Source organism: Aspergillus stella-maris (assembly GCF_047715825.1).
Source record: "Aspergillus stella-maris strain CBS 113639 unplaced genomic scaffold BDV14scaffold_2, whole genome shotgun sequence".
Classification (NCBI taxonomy): domain Eukaryota; kingdom Fungi; phylum Ascomycota; class Eurotiomycetes; order Eurotiales; family Aspergillaceae; genus Aspergillus; species Aspergillus stella-maris.
Window position 1 is genome coordinate 439212 of NW_027396796.1, and position 16476 is coordinate 455687.

General features: G+C 51.8%; 3 protein-coding genes across 3 annotated transcripts; 2 read left to right on the forward strand and 1 right to left on the reverse strand.

Moving 5' to 3' along the window:
- Positions 1–4690: 4690 nt before the first annotated feature.
- Positions 4691–5479, forward strand: BDV14DRAFT_42614 (uncharacterized protein). Its single transcript, XM_073776746.1, has one exon. The coding sequence runs from the start codon at positions 4971–4973 to the stop codon at positions 5424–5426; it is 456 nt and encodes a 151-aa protein (XP_073633334.1). The 5' UTR covers positions 4691–4970; the 3' UTR covers positions 5427–5479.
- Positions 5480–7898: 2419 nt separating this feature from the next.
- BDV14DRAFT_186747 (uncharacterized protein) lies at positions 7899–11983 on the forward strand (the record flags this gene model as incomplete). The annotated part of the gene is made up of 3 exons (XM_073770860.1): positions 7899–7959; positions 8317–9837; positions 10239–11983. 3 exons carry the CDS (start codon positions 7899–7901, stop codon positions 11981–11983), a joined length of 3327 nt encoding a protein of 1108 aa, XP_073633335.1.
- Positions 11984–12069: 86 nt separating this feature from the next.
- Positions 12070–16341, reverse strand: BDV14DRAFT_42639 (bifunctional urea carboxylase/allophanate hydrolase). Its single transcript, XM_073776747.1, has 8 exons — positions 16155–16341; positions 15987–16106; positions 15667–15940; positions 14900–15620; positions 13551–14851; positions 13342–13495; positions 12450–13283; positions 12070–12394 (listed from the first exon to the last, which is right to left on the reverse strand). Exons 1-8 carry the CDS (start codon positions 16223–16225, stop codon positions 12156–12158), a joined length of 3714 nt encoding a protein of 1237 aa, XP_073633336.1. The 5' UTR covers positions 16226–16341; the 3' UTR covers positions 12070–12155.
- Between the last annotated feature and the right edge of the window lie 135 nt (positions 16342–16476).

Genomic DNA, 16476 nt, shown 5'->3' on the forward strand with positions numbered 1-16476 from the left:
TTCAGGGTCGGGCGTTTGGTTTCGAGCTCTGCAAATTCCCTCCGAGGCCTGACAGCGAGGACTACTCGAGGCCAGCTGTTTCTCCGCCTCATGTACAATGTAGGCTGTGAGCTGCGAGGCATTCATACAGGATAGCCCCTTCCGAGGTTCGCGTGACAGAATGTCAGGAATTGGAGGGGCATGGAAGATTGTTCCAGGGGTATTGTCTAACGAAAGTCACAGTCTGCGAGCCTGGGTCCATAGTGCCTGGCTTAGCGCGATCCAGATCTGGTGCCACGCGAGCGAGATTGAAGAGGAGGGGCAGAAGGAAATCGAAGGATGAGCACTGCAAGCCTGCAGATGATCTCTTGACCACTATTGTTTTATGAGAGTCAGCGTCCACCTGGCGTGACTCCGACAGAACATGTATGTGATAGGCTAGATTCTCCGTAGTTCGCGCTGCACGCCGTAGGACTCATCCACCTGACCACAGTCCGCTTAGCAGTGATGCCAATGTGGAACGAGCCCTAGCGGGGAGAGTTCGACGCACTGCCTGGCGGACACGGAATTATATTGCTTGCATGTATTCGCAACGAGCTCATTTTGTTGGTCCTGGGAGAGGTAGTCGCCTACAATGGAGGAAGCTTGAAGTGGAGATCTTGCTGCTTGGCCATACAAACCAAAATGACTGTACAGCTTGTTTGCATTCCTCACTTGGAATTTCCGAGAAAGGACAAAGATGAGGCAGCAGTGAAGCCGTTGAGAATTGGACACGTTGACTTCATCAGCGGTCGATCAGTGAGTCCTGCAAGCGCTGCTGAGCGCTGCTGAGCCTGACGTGCCGTGGATTTGCATCAACTGCATTTCATGCATAAGAACTTCTTGCGAATAGAATGCGGAGTAAGAGCACGGTAAGGTAGGTGAAGGTCCCTTGGGCTGCGAACGGCGTGGCCCGCTATGATCCACGGCCGCCATCTGGCGGTGATGAGTAAAAGCCGATGAGGCCTTGACAGCGCATTGAAGTAGGCAGCACAGCACAATTTAGGCGTCCTGTCTCGATACCAATCATGGCGTGTACATGGCGATGCCTGTTCGGAGAGGTCGGGAGCAAAGCAGAGAAAGGCGGGATTGTAGTTGCGGTCGCTGGGGGTGGAGCATTGGAGCGTTGGGGCATTGGAGCACTGGAGTTGCATGATGAGCGATCATGTGAGCACTGGCCAACTGGGCGCTGCATTGCAGATGGTTCGTTGCTTGTTGACAGCAGATGTGTTTCAAAGAACACACGACCAATGGGCCGAGCAACAATTGAATCCGAAACAACGCATGCCAGACGAACGAGACGAGTCATCTCGGATGTCGGAATCAGGCCACAGAAAAGACACTAGACAGACTGTCATGGCCTTGAACATGGACAAACACGGTTGGCAAGAACCCCGCCGGCAGTAAGCGGTGAGAAGCAAACGCTGGATTGGCAGTAACTGGGCGACAATCTATCAATGCTCAACATCCCGGCTGCGTCTCTGTTTGCTGCGTTGCTGCAGGCGCATGTTTAATTTGCATCTCTTACCCCCCATAGGTCTGTCCAGGGTGCCAATCCTGCTGGTTTGGGCAGAAACAAAATCCGCGGGCAGTTTGACATCTGTGCTTGCATGCCTTAATAGCAACGGTCTGGGAATGGCCCTTGTCCTGGTCTGCCTTGCAGCAAACCAGATTCCAATATACGGTGAGGGCGGGCGGCAACACTTCTGTGCCTCATCCTGGCGGGCATCCAGCGCTATGATCCGCGACAACAACCATAATACCGACCGAGGCGTACTTACTACAGCTGACCATTGGCGAGAAGGGGCAAAGAAGCAAACACGGGTGGAAGGAAGCGGCCATGCTTGAGCCCAACAGGTGGCAGGAACATCTCCCGCTGTTCCAGAATTCAGCTTGCTGACGAGAACCCCTCTTGCTCCTGCCTGTCCCTGTCACATCAGTCGCATGGCATCCTCGTCGAGTTGAACTCTCCGATTCGCGGATGATTCCCAGATGCCGCTGCTTTTAGGTTTCCATGTTTTGATTCCGTGTGCAGGGCATTGGGAAGGCAGAAGCTGCCAATGAGGACACATCAACGCGAAGACTTCGCGATATCATGACTGTTGCTGCTGTGTTCAGGTGCCATCTGGCACAGCGGAACTTGATGTTGCGTATGATCCGATATTGTCGATCTGGTTCGGCATTGTTCTCAAAATTGCCGAGTTTCCAGTACATTTCTCTCTCTTGCACCAAGTACACCTTCCTAGAACAACTGACGAGAACCTCAATACGCCGATTTCCCAAGTGACAAAGTACAAAGAACTGCGCTGCAGATTACTAGGAACGGCGCTCATCTCCTCGAGTATACAAATCATAGTGTCTCGGGTGGATCAAGGATCGCCTTGATATGCAGCCCACAGTGCCGAACTGTCGGGTCGGTTATGGAACAGTCAGTCCTGCCTCCGCCCTCAGCTACGTATGACGGAGTTCTCCGTATGGCGTACGCTGGAGCTGTAGTTGTTGCCAGAAATCAAATACTGGAAATTATGACAAACGATCCTTTGACTCACCAATCGATCCTTACACGGCAATTTGACAAGGAAACCTCATGGTATCCAGAGTTCAACAAATCGTTACTTGGCCGCCACAGCCGCACTTTTCTCATTAATGGCCATAATCCTTGACGAAGGATCCATCCGGACCGCCACCGAATGAGGAGCGGCTAATGTTGTCTCAGCGCGGGGGCACCAGTTGTTCTGGAAGCCTTCGGTGATGACTTTGCATTTGGAAGGATCCACGCACCAGCGCCCCTTTGTCCCAGAATCACACCCCAGTGACCCCACAGATACCGGCCTGACGCAAAAAACAACAGAGTGATGGACCACATGGAGTCTGTTTTTTATGTTCTTAGAGACTAGCCTGACACCCTGTTCCTCGACAATTTATCTGCCTTGCCCAATTGCAGATGATTATTGGGAGGACATCATCGGGTGACAGCTCGAGGCTCTATGATGATCTCTATCATCACGCATGAGGGGTGGGTAGCAATCAGGGAGCCTGAGACAAGAGCTGAACGACGTACTTTGGAACGCACAAGTACAGCGTACGTTTGTTTTGGATCTGCTGGAAGACAAAGTCAATTTAATTCCGAGGAACTACCGGTGGAGACTGGAGAGTTTACTCCTGATCTCCTGAGTTGAGTCCTGACTTCCCCTTGCGTACTACTACATAGTAGCTACCTGCGACCGGTAATTATCTTTTTCCCGGCATGGGTCTGGATCACAAGACGGTGGAAGCCTGGGATTGACAAGCATGAGCTCGAGCTTGAGGTCCGTGGAGCACTTCTTCCCCTGGTGGCAAAGCTGAAATTGTGTACCTTGCGGAGCTTCGGGGCGCCGTTCCAGCGGAAAGAGCGTTCCGGTGCCGCGGTGACGGATCCCACTGGTTCTGCTGGTTCAAGTGGGCGGCTTCAACTTTCCGTCACACTTCAGCCAGCCCATCACAGTCCTGGATTCCAACAACCTTTCAGGCTTTCATTGACTGTTTTCAGTCTAGGTTGCGCATCCTTCGACTCTTCGCGCTCTTTGAACGGCTCGTCGACTGTCATGTGAGCTAACAATTGGAACTCGAGGAATCAACTTCCATTATCATTTGTCTGGGCCTCTCCACCCAAGGATTCTCGCTGAAATTGCGCTTGGAGCATCGTCATCCCTGTCTTCCACGAAGCCCGTGAAGGCGTCCATTTCCGCTTCCAGACTTTAGGGAATCTCTCTGTCGTCTGTAGACGTCAGAGGCTGAGAGGCGACATTGGCGTCTTCCAAAGAAAGTACTTCGGTCGTACTTCTAACCGGAGATCTCTCCTTATTTCCGGACCTGCATAAGGGCAAACTTGTTTTTTTGGTGGGACATGGAAAATTTCTCTTTGTACGATGCGAACATGTGTCCGTTGACTGAACGTGGAGCGGCTGCCAATGGATGGATCGAGCAGGGATCTGTCAATTATCGACCCTTGTGCGTACGCGCCGTCCGGCCGTACGCAGTGTGGAACGTCTCCGCTGAGAGCAAGTAAAGGCTTTTCAGCGATCATTCGATTTTGACCTCGTCGAAGTGAAGCAGGGATTCTGATCCATTTGATATGACACTTCAGTACTACAGCCTCAATGCGCGCCCAATTAACACCAGTGTCATCATTAACTCATCCACGCCTTGCGGTCCTCCAGGACTGTTGTCAACGCCGAAAGAAAGCATTGAGTCATCGTTTGCCCAAATTCTAATCAAGTATCGGTCAGTTGGCGTACGAGATTATCCATGCATGGTCTACCTGGTTCCAAGCCGACCTACAAAGTCCGACCAACTTACAGCCACCTTCTCTCGTGAGGCGACGATCCGATCATGGCGATCCTGGATTCGGTGAGATGATGGTCACCAGACTCCTTGAATACTCGATTTGGATCTCGCATTGCGCCAGCGCATGCAACTGCTGTGCGAGGCTCGATCAGCCCGCGGGCGTTACAAAGTACTCGAAAGTACCCGTACTTTCATGCAACAGGAATCGTGGTTCGATCCACGATACTAGTTAGTCACTAATTTATCTTGATGGACAGATAGACGGTGAGAACAGTTTGTGGAACCACGAGGCCCGAAAACATGCGGGTGAAGTCATGCTTACGGGGCTTCGCCTCCATTTGCCTGCCTACTATCGCGGACTGAATACGTATTTCGGTTTACGTAGACCAGTTCAAGTTGAGACCGCGACTGTTGCACATTGGTTCGGCCACCATGATCGATGACAGTCGAGCGGTTCTATTGAGGAGCCTATCATGAAACAATTGGCGTAGGAGCCAACAGCTGTCCAATGCATCTCATTGGGCCTACCAAACCTTGCCTAAAAGGCACGTTTGACCGAGCCATTCAGGTACCGCAGCGTTGGTCCTGTTATTTGATAGTTGTTCACAAATTGGCTTTTGCTAGTTATGCCATGCGTAACCCACCATAGCCCTGGAAGGAGTCCATTCCTGATACGCGACAGATCGTCTCTATGGCAAAGCATAATGTCGATGACAGGCCATGATAGCCCTCCTCGAGTTCATGTCGCACGTTACATGCAGACCTATGGGTTTGATGACTCTCCTGTTGCACAGCATAGCTTAGGACGAATGTCGAATCCGAGGAGCATTGCCAACACATCGACAGTAGATTATCAGAAGAGATACTTGGAAGCCAGGTACTATTCGAACTTTTGGATGGAATTGACTTGGCTGTTGAAGCCATGCAGGAATTATCGAAGGAAACTTGTGCAACAAACCAGATATTCCTACACTACACCGCATGGGCACCACATCAGCTCTCGTGCCTTATTCTACGCATCTTTGCCGCGATTGCCGTCTACTGTTAGCGTTCAGTTATACGGAGCAGCCGCCTTGCCATAGCCATGGCAACCTTCGCGTTCAGCAGTGGCTGGGTAATCTATCCGTCCACATAATCCTGTATCTGGGATGGACGTTCGCATGCATTGCCTCAAAATCATGATCTGGATCAAACCTGGCGCTTTTCCCTGAAGGAAACTGGTTCCGCACATGCAGCAGTGAGCAAGATGCAAGGCGACTTGTAAGCGAGTTGCGAGGCTTTCTCGTAATTCAGATACTGGCCGCCACGCCGATCGAGCCCTGGCGATGCTTGCAACAAATCTTGCGGTGGCAACGGATGGTTGATCAAACAACAATTAAGCGATCCAAGCGACAACCTGCCCAAAGTTGTATCTCCAGTACGGTATCGAGCAACTGCCTGGAATCGGTCTTTCCAGGTAAATTGAAGTGACGTATCTTCAGCCCTGGCAAGCGCTGAGCCGAGCCCAACAGAATCAATTCCATACCTCAGCTCACCACTCTGCATACCAGCAGCCATCCTGATTACCAACTCCTGAGATCCTCCAGAGTGGTCGATCGCAGCTTCTCCAGCCGCGGCACAAGGCACAAGACAAGGCGATGGCGTAGATCCCGCCCATTGTGACAAAAGTACGACTGCCCACGCCCGCGGCCAATTACCTCATCTGAGTTCCAGCTCCCCAATTTTCATTCAAGTTTCCTCTTCTCCATTAGGACATGTTAGCCCCTGCTCGGCCGGCCTCGGTTTCGGAATTCGGGGATGATTACCGCCTCTGGTGTGCTATTGGTTGACGTTTTTTTTACGATGGAGATTTGGAGACTGGAGGTACCTTACAGCGTACATCGGGGACACGGGAGGCCGGAGTCACGGGTTCTATTGAAGTACCGTTTCACACGTAAAGGCACGTACGAGGAAGTACGATTTGGCTTACGAGGTACGAGTAAGTGCAGCCAGTCCTGACGGAAATACGGATCATTGGAGGTATATGAGTTGGTGGTAAAATTGGAAGGGGTGATTATTTGCACTGTGACTGCTCTGGTTTGTCTCAGTCGGTTGCTCTCCAGCTGCCTAGCAGCTCGTCCAACTGCTAGTATACAACGTATCGACTACTCGTCTACTCTGTACTATCGCCAAAAGAACAGGACCTCGGAAATGTCAAGCGGGAGACTCGTAGAAAATACGTACCGAGTGGCTTTTCTCCTAGTGAATTTTGTTCCCTGGTCTGTGAGTGGCTTTGTTTTATTTTCCCTTGTCACTTCTGGTTTCTGAACCTGGAGAGCTTCTGACATGTCTCATTTCGATCTACGACGCGTCCGTTCCTCCGTAGTGGCTGGATGGCGTACGGGGTACTTTGCGACTCCCTCCTGGTCTAGACCGTACAATGGGTACCCCTACTCTATTATTGTGACTGAAGAGTTGCCACAGCGGGAGCCATTATGACCCCAATGTATTGTTCCAGACCATTCTTTGGTCCCTGAAGAATCGAATCGTACATTTGGTGAGTCGGTTAATATATTATTGTCGGGGTCCTGCTTGGTGGCGTTGTCGTGCCGAATTATCGATCCAGGAGCAGATAGATACTCGATACGTACATCGCAGGTCTTCGGATCATACTTGCCTTGAAGGATAGACAAGATCAGCAGCAATAATGCATCTTGCAGCGGGTATCGTATGACTACAGAGTATGATCCCTTGCGAGATGTCAGTTGTTATTGCCATCTCAATCATCGGCTCTGTATCTGATTTTTGTTCCTGCGGCGCAAGCATCTCGTTGACAGGGCGATGGCGATGACGTCCGTTGTTTGTCGCAGGTTGCTATATACTTCGGCATGGCCGACGCAGCATCCCTATACTCGACGTGTGCACTTTATGCATCCGGCATAAATACAGAGTATAGCTCGGCACCTCGCAAAGACCATGCCGATTGACATCCCAACCGTACGGTTCTCGGCAGTGCATAGCTGCAACTTGTAAGCTAGCGCCGCGCCGCCGTCGTGCTGTGCTGTACAGCGTAAAGTACGCCTGACATGCACCTCAGACCGCCCTCTCGTTTCGTCTCAGAATGTTTTGCTGCGCTTATCCCGGCCAGACGGGTATTGAACGGCTAGAGTCAGGGCAAAGCAGACTCGCAGAGCAGCGCCACGAAGGATGCGTGCGTCATAGAAACAGGGTCATGGTAGACTGGACTGGACTGAACTGTAGCCGGTAGATACGTATGGCGTATGCATGTGTTATGCGGCGCAGGCGCTCTAAAACCTGAAACAGAACATCATCAGTCAGCGCTAGTCTAGGAATCACAATTGACAGTTCATGGCCTTGCTCATCGAGCGAATTCAGGCGCGGGAGGCTATTGGTGCTGCGTGCGAGGGAATATCTAGTAGATAGGTGTTGCGCGCATGGACGCCTGGACGGAGAAGGACCCATCGGTGCATTCTGAAGTAGAGCGCTCATAGGCGGGTAGTAAAGGATGCTGCTTTGGCCGCCTCACGCTTGAATATAGTCGAGTTTCAGAAACGATGGGTGTCTTAGTGTTGGACTTGGAGGTGGAGGAGTCAAGACTCGAAGTGATAAGCCTAGGTAGGAGGCTTATCGCCACGTGCTGATTGCTGATATGCGATAAGATCACATGACGTCAAAAAGCTTGCGGAGTTTACGTTGAGCGTCGCGGAATTGACGCAACGGGCTATCATCGGAGACGACAGGAGTCTTGATTTTGGATATTTGCAGTATTTGCATTTGCTGTTGCTTGATCTGGGTACCCTTGCAGGATGAGCGACACCTAGCACCGGACCATAATGGCGACTCAACGAACGAGCCTCCGAACCTTGACCAACCTTCTCTTGCGACGAAGCCATTGTCTCTGTCCTATAGCGAGACGGCAAAGTGCATTTCATATACAGAATCGCAGATATGCTACGAATCTCAACGCGGAAGACTCGGTAGACGAATCGACCGAGAGCGAGCCTCCATCGCACCTTAACCCGTCGCCCGAAGACTATTCCCGGTTCATCTTCCAAGACAAATGTCGCTCAACCTTATATGCCGGCGGCGGTGGCAACGGATGTGTCTCGTTTCAGCGCGAGAAATACATTCCAGAAGGTCCTCCAAACGGTGGTGACGGTGGCAGCGGTGGAAGCATCTACATTCAAGCCATCGATGGCATGACCAGCCTGCATAAACTTGCTCGGAGTGGAATAATACGGGCAACCAGGGGAAAGAACGGTCAGGGGAAAAGCAAAGGTGGCAAACGCGGAGATGATATCCTCATCCAGGTTCCTGTTGGGACGGTGGTGCGAGAAGTGAATCGATATGACCCTGTTGCTGAGGAACAACGACGACGGAATCTGGAGAGGAAGGAACAGAAGGCTGCCGAAGCGGCAATGAAGGCCGCAGCAAAGGTACGCGAAGAGAGCGACGAGGAATTCGATGACAATTTTGAGGAGCAATTTGGTATTCCGTCCATTCGTCACGACCGCTGGGTTCTCTATCCTGGCGCGAACCCGTCGGATTTCCTGACGACGGTGTTTCCTCCCAATCCGCCACGGAGACAGGCCATCGCTGCGCTTGAACCACCTTCGCCTATCCACCTTGACTTCACAAAGCACATGGAAAAGCCAATGCTGCTAGCAGCTGGGGGTGCTGGAGGCCTGGGAAATGGCGCTTGGGTTTCTCGTGAGCATCCACGACCGAGGTTCGCCTCACGCGGCGAAGGTGGTATGCGTCTAGAGCTTGAGTTTGAGCTGAAGCTGCTTGCCGACGTTGGATTAGTTGGGAAGCCGAATGCCGGAAAGAGTACATTGCTTCGCTCGTTGACGAACAGCCGGACGCGCGTTGGAAACTGGGAATTCACTACGCTTGAGCCAAACATCGGTACTGTGGTTATTGACAGCGACAAAGGGCGACCTCTGGTCGAGATCAAAGGGAAGCCCCCGCGGAAGAGGTTCACCATCGCTGATATCCCGGGATTGATCAAAGGCGCTCACTTGGACCGTGGCCTTGGCCTAGGATTCCTGCGACACATCGAGAGGGCAGGCATCCTGGCTTTCGTGGTTGATCTTAGTGCCGGCGATCCTATCGACGAGCTCCAAGAGCTGTGGAACGAACTCGGCAAATATGAAGAGCTGCGCGACATGGAACCAAAAACCAAGGGCGGAGCCGACGACGACTTGACCTGGACCCCTCCGCAGCACAGTCTACCAGAGTTGCAAGAATATGGCACCGAAATGCCTAAGCCCGATAGAAAACTCCCCGAACTTGCCCTTCCTAGTATTCATACGAAACCGTGGTTCGTTGTGGCTACGAAGTGTGATCTTCCGGAAACCCAAGAGCGATTCAAAGCTTTGCAGGCATACCTACGTGGTATCGAACGTGGCGAACATGAACACCCAGGGGGTGATGCCAACGCCTGGAGGCATAGAATAGCGGCGGTTCCAGTGAGCGCGATGCGAGGAGAAGGTGTCCAGCAGATTCCGACCCTTGTTATGCAGCTTCTGTAGAGGAGGCTTTATACGGTATCCATGTAATATATAGTGTACAATAGACCATATAGAATTGAGTGATCTACTATCTCGAATATTTAATTGATCAAAAGACATATTCAGTGCCGTACATTCTATAGATTCAAAATATTTGTATTAAATAGTTAATTGGGTAGGAAGACTTCGAAGTCACCTCAAGCTTTCCGCACTTCTTTTCCTTCAAAAATTCACAATAGTCGCCAACGCGACTTACCTTTTCTCACTTCACTAGCCAAAATGGCTGAAGAACACATCCTTACCATTTTCTCTCCCCCTTGAACTCCTTCGCCTGCTTCTTCCATTACACTTGTTTACCAAGAATGATGGTGCTTCAAACAGTGCTTACAGCCACTCTCTCCACGATCACGAATCCAGCCCCCGACGACCCCATTCTCCAGTGTTTCGACAACAATGTCAACACCCTCCGCGAAGCTCTCTTCAGCAACACAGACGAAGCTCTTCGCCTATCCGACGCGCATCTACGCGTATTTCCCTTCAAGGATGTCGAGACTCGCTGGCGAAGACTTTACACAGACGCGAGCATCGTGAAAGCCTGCCTCGGCATCTGCGACAACCTCAATCTCATCGACCAGCCCGCAGAAACAACTCGAGCCCTCGAACAATCCAGCATCTTCCAACTGATTCAGACCCTTGAAAACTGCTCCGGCGATGCTCTCAAGGTCGACCCAGCCGCTGCCTGGCTCTCGCCAGCCATCCACACCCTCGACAAAGCACTCATCATGACCGGCGCACCGCTCCGCGAGAATCTAATCGAGAACCTCCTCTCCGCTCTACAAGAAGCTACGAAACCGCATACACTTGACCCTAGCAATGCGCAAGATACAGACCCCAGAGAAATCCCAGACTATCGCTCGCGCGCCTCGAAACGACGGAAACTGTCCCCGCCGCTCTTCCCACCTGATGCCGTGCCCGCGCCGAATCTCAAGTACCCCATTCCGCGTGTCTCGGATCCAAGCTTTGACTATATGGAGGAGCATATACAGAATGTGAAAACGCCATTGGTTATCACGAACGCGGTAGAGCACTGGCCTGCCTTGTCGACGCGGCCTTGGGCGTCGCGCGATTACTGGCTTGAGCGGACGTTTGGTGGGCGCAGATTGGTTCCTGTTGAGATCGGAAGGTCTTATACGGATGAAGGCTGGGGGCAGAGGATTATGGAGTTTAGGGAGTTTGTGGATAGTTTTATTTGGAGAAATCCGTCTACTTCGAAGGTCAAGCCGGACTCGACAGCCGACGAGGACCATGACGAAGATCTCGATGAAGTCGCCGACCAGACGGGGTATCTGGCACAGCACGATCTTCTGGCGCAGATTCCATCTTTGCGCAAGGATATCTCCATCCCAGACTTTTGCTACATTGATCCTCCGCCACCGCAGAAGGGAACACCGGTGTACTTGAAGAAACGACAGGAACGGGAGGATGAGCGGCGGAAGAGGGCTGCTGCCAACGGTTCGAATCCGGATCAGACACAAGATAATGGTAATGCAGGCAATGATGATGATGACAGCGACGAGAGCGACGACGACCGCCTCATCCCACCACCCAGCGACCCTATCATCAATACCTGGATCGGACCATCCTGGACGATATCCCCCCTCCACCACGACCCCTACCATAACATTCTCGTCCAAGTAGCCGGCGCGAAATACATCCGTCTCTACTCACCGCATACTCCCGCCTCCAAAATATACCCTCGAGGCATGGAACCCGTCGCCGAGCACGAACGAAGAGGCAGCCACTCTTCCGCTACGGGCCCAAAATCGCTATCAGCTTCTGCAGACGCAACCTCCAACGGCAATGGCAACGGCAACGGCAACGGCAACACCGATAGCTCCCCGAAAGAACGCATGATCGACATGTCGAATACGTCTCAGGTGGACCTGGCTTCCATTGAGCTTTCCCCGGCCGAGTCAGAGCAGTGGGAAGCTATGTGGCCTGGGTTTCAGCAGGCGGAGTATGTTGAGACTGTCCTGAGGGAGGGCGAGTCGCTTTATATTCCGGTTGGGTGGTGGCATTATGTTAGGGGTTTGAGGGCCGGGATTAGCGTTAGCTTTTGGTGGTGATGAATCATCTCTACATTAGCACTGGATCTGTATGAGTATACCCCGAGGAGGTTCTAGTTTAATCTCCATGCATTGAAAGCAGCATTCCTGCCCATTGAATACATAACGCAGTATACCACTGTAATCATACAAGTCACAACCATAATCTAGAAGAAAAAAGAAAAAAGAATACCTACTCCGCCTTCCTCACAAGCATCAACGGCTTCCCGGCCTCAATCGAATCACCCTGCTGTGCAAGGATCTTCTCAACGACAGCACCCACAGCAACTGACTCCGTTCGCACCGCAATCTCAAGCTTCATTGCCTCGAGAATAACCACGACCTGATCCTTCTCTAGCTTGTCGCCTTCTTTGACTTCGACTTTCCACACGTTGGCATTCAGGGGGGCTTCGATGGGTGTTATTCGTGGGTCTGTAGGTCACATCATTAGTTGGTGATGAGCATTAAGAAGGGAAGAGAAACATACCCTTCAACAACTCCTCAACTGTATCCATCGGCACCCCGCGCTCAGCCTTCTCCTTCGCCCACTTCTCAAGAAGTTCCTTCTCTAATTTATCCATCTCAGCCTGCGCCTTGCGCTGTTTCTCTCTGATCCTCGAGACTTCACCCTTTGTATTTGCAAGGAGCCGATTATGAGCTGCCATGTCGAACTCGACTTCTTCCCATTCATATTCGTACCGTCCGCTCTGAAAGAGAGCAAGCTGTCGCTCGTATTCTTCTTCATCCACTTCATAGAATGTGATCTGATCGAAGTCCTCGAAGAGCCAGGGTCTCTGCGCTTCATAGCCGCGTTTCGAACCGAGGATGTCGACGCCTGGGATTGTGAGGCCGGTCATCTGGTATCCGCCTGGTGAATCAACGGTGTAAATAGCCAGGCAGCTACCGCCCCACGAGACCTGGCCTGCAGGTGTAAAGACGCGAGAAGGGTTCATCTTGGGACAATTCATGCGTTGGCGTGGATCAACGGGTAAAGAGAGCGGCAGCGCCGTGAAGAATCCGACGGCGATAACGAGGAAATTGGCCGTTAGGTAGATGTTCTCGAACTCAGCGCGGGAAAAGGCGTTGTTGCGCGCGACGAAGTCCATGTTGTCGGGGAGGTAGGAGGCGTAGGGGCGTTGGGTCTCCATGTAGCGCTGCAGTGCGTCGTCTTGCCGCTTGCTCTCGAAGGTTAGTGGGAGCTTGAAGAGGCGGCTGGGGACCTTTGCGCGGGAAAGGTCGCCGAGTTGGGTTTCGATTGCGCAGAGGTAGGAGATTAGTTTCTTTTGGGGAATTTGCGTGCCGTCGTAGTAGAGCATTAGAGCTGTGAAGGTTTGATTAGCGGTGCAGCATAAGATCATGGTATGTCTGTTGAGACTCACAATTTCCGCAGCCGACCATGGATATCAGGCCGCTTTGGAAGGTAATTTGGCCTGTTGCATCGGTGAGGACCTTCTTCAGTGCAGAGACCCTGTAGCGGTGGTTGAGATCGAAGGCGCCGGTGCCATAATCGATCAATAAGTAATCATCTCCAGCCTGAGGAGCGTTAGTTCAATCAAAGGATTTAGCGAGATGAAGAAGGTCATTTTACCTGTCGATATGAAACAAGCGGTTGGTTCCCCCTAGCTTGAATTTGATGTATGACACCAGAGCCTCTGGTCGAGGCCGTCTGCGCTGCAGGCAAAGAGTTGCTCAGAGGAATAATAGAACCAAAGTTTCCATCCTTACAGCCTTGAACAACGCCATCAATAAACCTCTCGACGGCATGGCGCGCCGACAGAGCATCTCTCAAAGAAGTAGCCCTGTATTTCAGACTATCTCCCGCCTTTACCTGCCCGAGCTTCCACAAGTCTGCCTTGACGATCGTATGACTGCTGACGAACCCACCAAGATCGGGTCCGTCTTGAGGGAAGATCACTGGATCGTCTCCCGTCCAGTTCAGAGATCCGATGGCGTAGCCATATTCAATCAAGTTGGAAGGATGAGCGCCGCCTTCTCCTCCGTCTTGACGAGCCCAAGTGGGCTTCGGGCCAAGAAGACGTATACCACCTCTGGCAGCGTTATGTGAAATAGTCCACTCAGCATCATAAAGCATATCGATACTCTCGGATGTCAAGTAACCATCGTCATAAGGTCCTGGCATGGACATGAGCTCCCAGCTGCTAGGGTACTGTGGGACGAGATCTTCAGGCAAAGAGAGGTTCTTTTCTGACTCTGGCAGCTGGTCCGTGATGGTTAAGTAATCCCCGGAAGTGAGCTGTCGACCTTGATAGCCACCAACGCCTACCATGGGCGCCGTAGCCTTCGAGCCAAACCATTCCGCGACGTTGAGGAATCCGCCAAAGACGGCAAGATAAGCTCTGCAGCCATTGCCCGTGGTATTTCCAATTTTCAAGCGCTGACCAGCATTTATCTTGATTTTCGACCACATGGGCAAAGGGGCATCGTCGAGCTTGGCATCAATCGGCGCGCCGCAGAGCGCGACAACTGCTGGTCCTAGGAAACGTAGTTCTGGCCCGCTCAAGGTGATTTCCAAGCCCTCGAGACCGGCAGAATTACCCACAAGGGCGTTGGCAATGCGGAAGGCAACAGAGTCCATGGGTCCAGAATGACAAAAGCCTTTTCCAATGGTAGGTCGTCCGGGCCAGTCTTGGATAAGCGTGTAGGCTCCCCCAGAGATAACATCAATGGCTGATAGGCTGTATTCAAAGTTGGTCAAGAACTTGGTCAAGGTGTTTCCAGCCTTGAACTCGCTGTTGGCAAGTATTTCGGCCAGAAATCCAAGGTTAGTCGGAGGGCCATAGATCCTCGACCCAGTTAGGACGTCTTTCAGTCCATCAATAGCTAGTTGTCTGCTTGGTGCATGATACATGACCTTTGCAATGAGGGGGTCTAGATAACTGTCAGACTTCTCCTACTAGGCGAATGCTCTAGACATACCATAATTTGCAGAGACCTTGATTCCCCGGTAAACCCACGTATCGATTCGAGACCCGGGAGTCTCGTTCCACTCTACACTCTGCAGAGTTCCCGGGCATGGAGCAAAGTCCTTGACTGGGTTTTCTGCGTAGACCCTAGCCTCAATGGCAGAGCCATTCGGAGTACCTATGGGAATGTTTGAGAGAACTTCTGCATCAAGTCCATTCTTGCCCGACAGCTGGGCATTTGCTTGCTTGAGCATAAGCTCAACCAGATCGAGGCCGTAACATAATTCTGTAATGCCATGCTCGACCTGAAGGCGGGTGTTCATCTCGAGGAAGAAAAATGACCCTGACTCGTCATCCACAAGATACTCGATTGTTCCCGCAGAACCATAGTTTATCGACTCGGCGAGCCGTACAGCAGCCTCGCAAAGACCTTTTCTTAGATCTGGATTCCTGGTAACGAAGGGACTCGGGCACTCCTCGATCACCTTCTGATGTCTTCGCTGGATGGAGCATTCTCGCTCGCCGATGGAGATAGCTTTGCCTTGTCCGTTGCCGAAGACCTGAACCTCGATATGATGGCTGGACGGATAGTAACGCTCGATGAAAAGTCCAGCGTTCTTGAATAGAGCTTCACCTCGTGATTGAACCGTCTGGAATGATCCGCGAACCTCTTTCTCCGTGTTACATGTAAGCAAGCCCATTCCGCCACCACCAGCAGTCGCCTTCAACATGACCTAAAAAAATGAGCCTAGAACAACCTTGATAGCGCCGGGAGCTTACAGGAAAACCAAGGCTCTGAGAGACGGTTACGGCCTCATTTTCACTTGTAACCAGTCCCTGCGAGCCAGGAACGATTGGTACACCGGCCTTCGTCGCAAGATCTCGAGCTGTATGTTTCAGTCCGAATGCTTCGATGCTTTCTGGGGACGGTCCAACGAAGACCATGCCAGCGCTGGCAACGGTCCTTGCAAAGTCCGAGTTCTCTGACAGGAACCCATATCCTGGTATTATGGCGTTTGCATTCTTTCTCTTTGCGATCTTGATGATCTGGTCGCTGCTTATCATCAGCCATTGACCCGACAGAGAAAGACCCTACTTACCCATCTATGTATGCTTTGGAGGGCGCGCCAGACAGAAGAATCGCTTCATCTGCTAGATGAACATGCGTTGATGCAGCATCCGGCTCTGTGTAGATTGCAATGGTTCTGATGTTAAGCTTCCTTTGGTGGTGTTAGTCGCAGGTACGGAGAGTAAGCACTTGCTCGTACCTTGCAGTTTTGAAAATCCGCACAGCAATCTCCCCTCGATTGGCGATTAAAAGTGTTTTGAGAGACTCCATGACGAATGAGTGGTGTGTCAACCCAGGCCCGACGATCGCTGAAGTCCTCCTGGGTTACTTATACTCCAATTCCTTATCTCGGTAACCCCTCACGCGTTCATCTGCCTGCGGGGAACGAGCTCCGAATCCATGATGCTGGGAATGAGCTATCGATAACAGCTGCGGACAATTCGGCATTGCTGTGATTGCACGATGACGCCGAAGACATTGGGCAATCGGGGCAGCGGAGTGATCTACACAAGATGATAGGG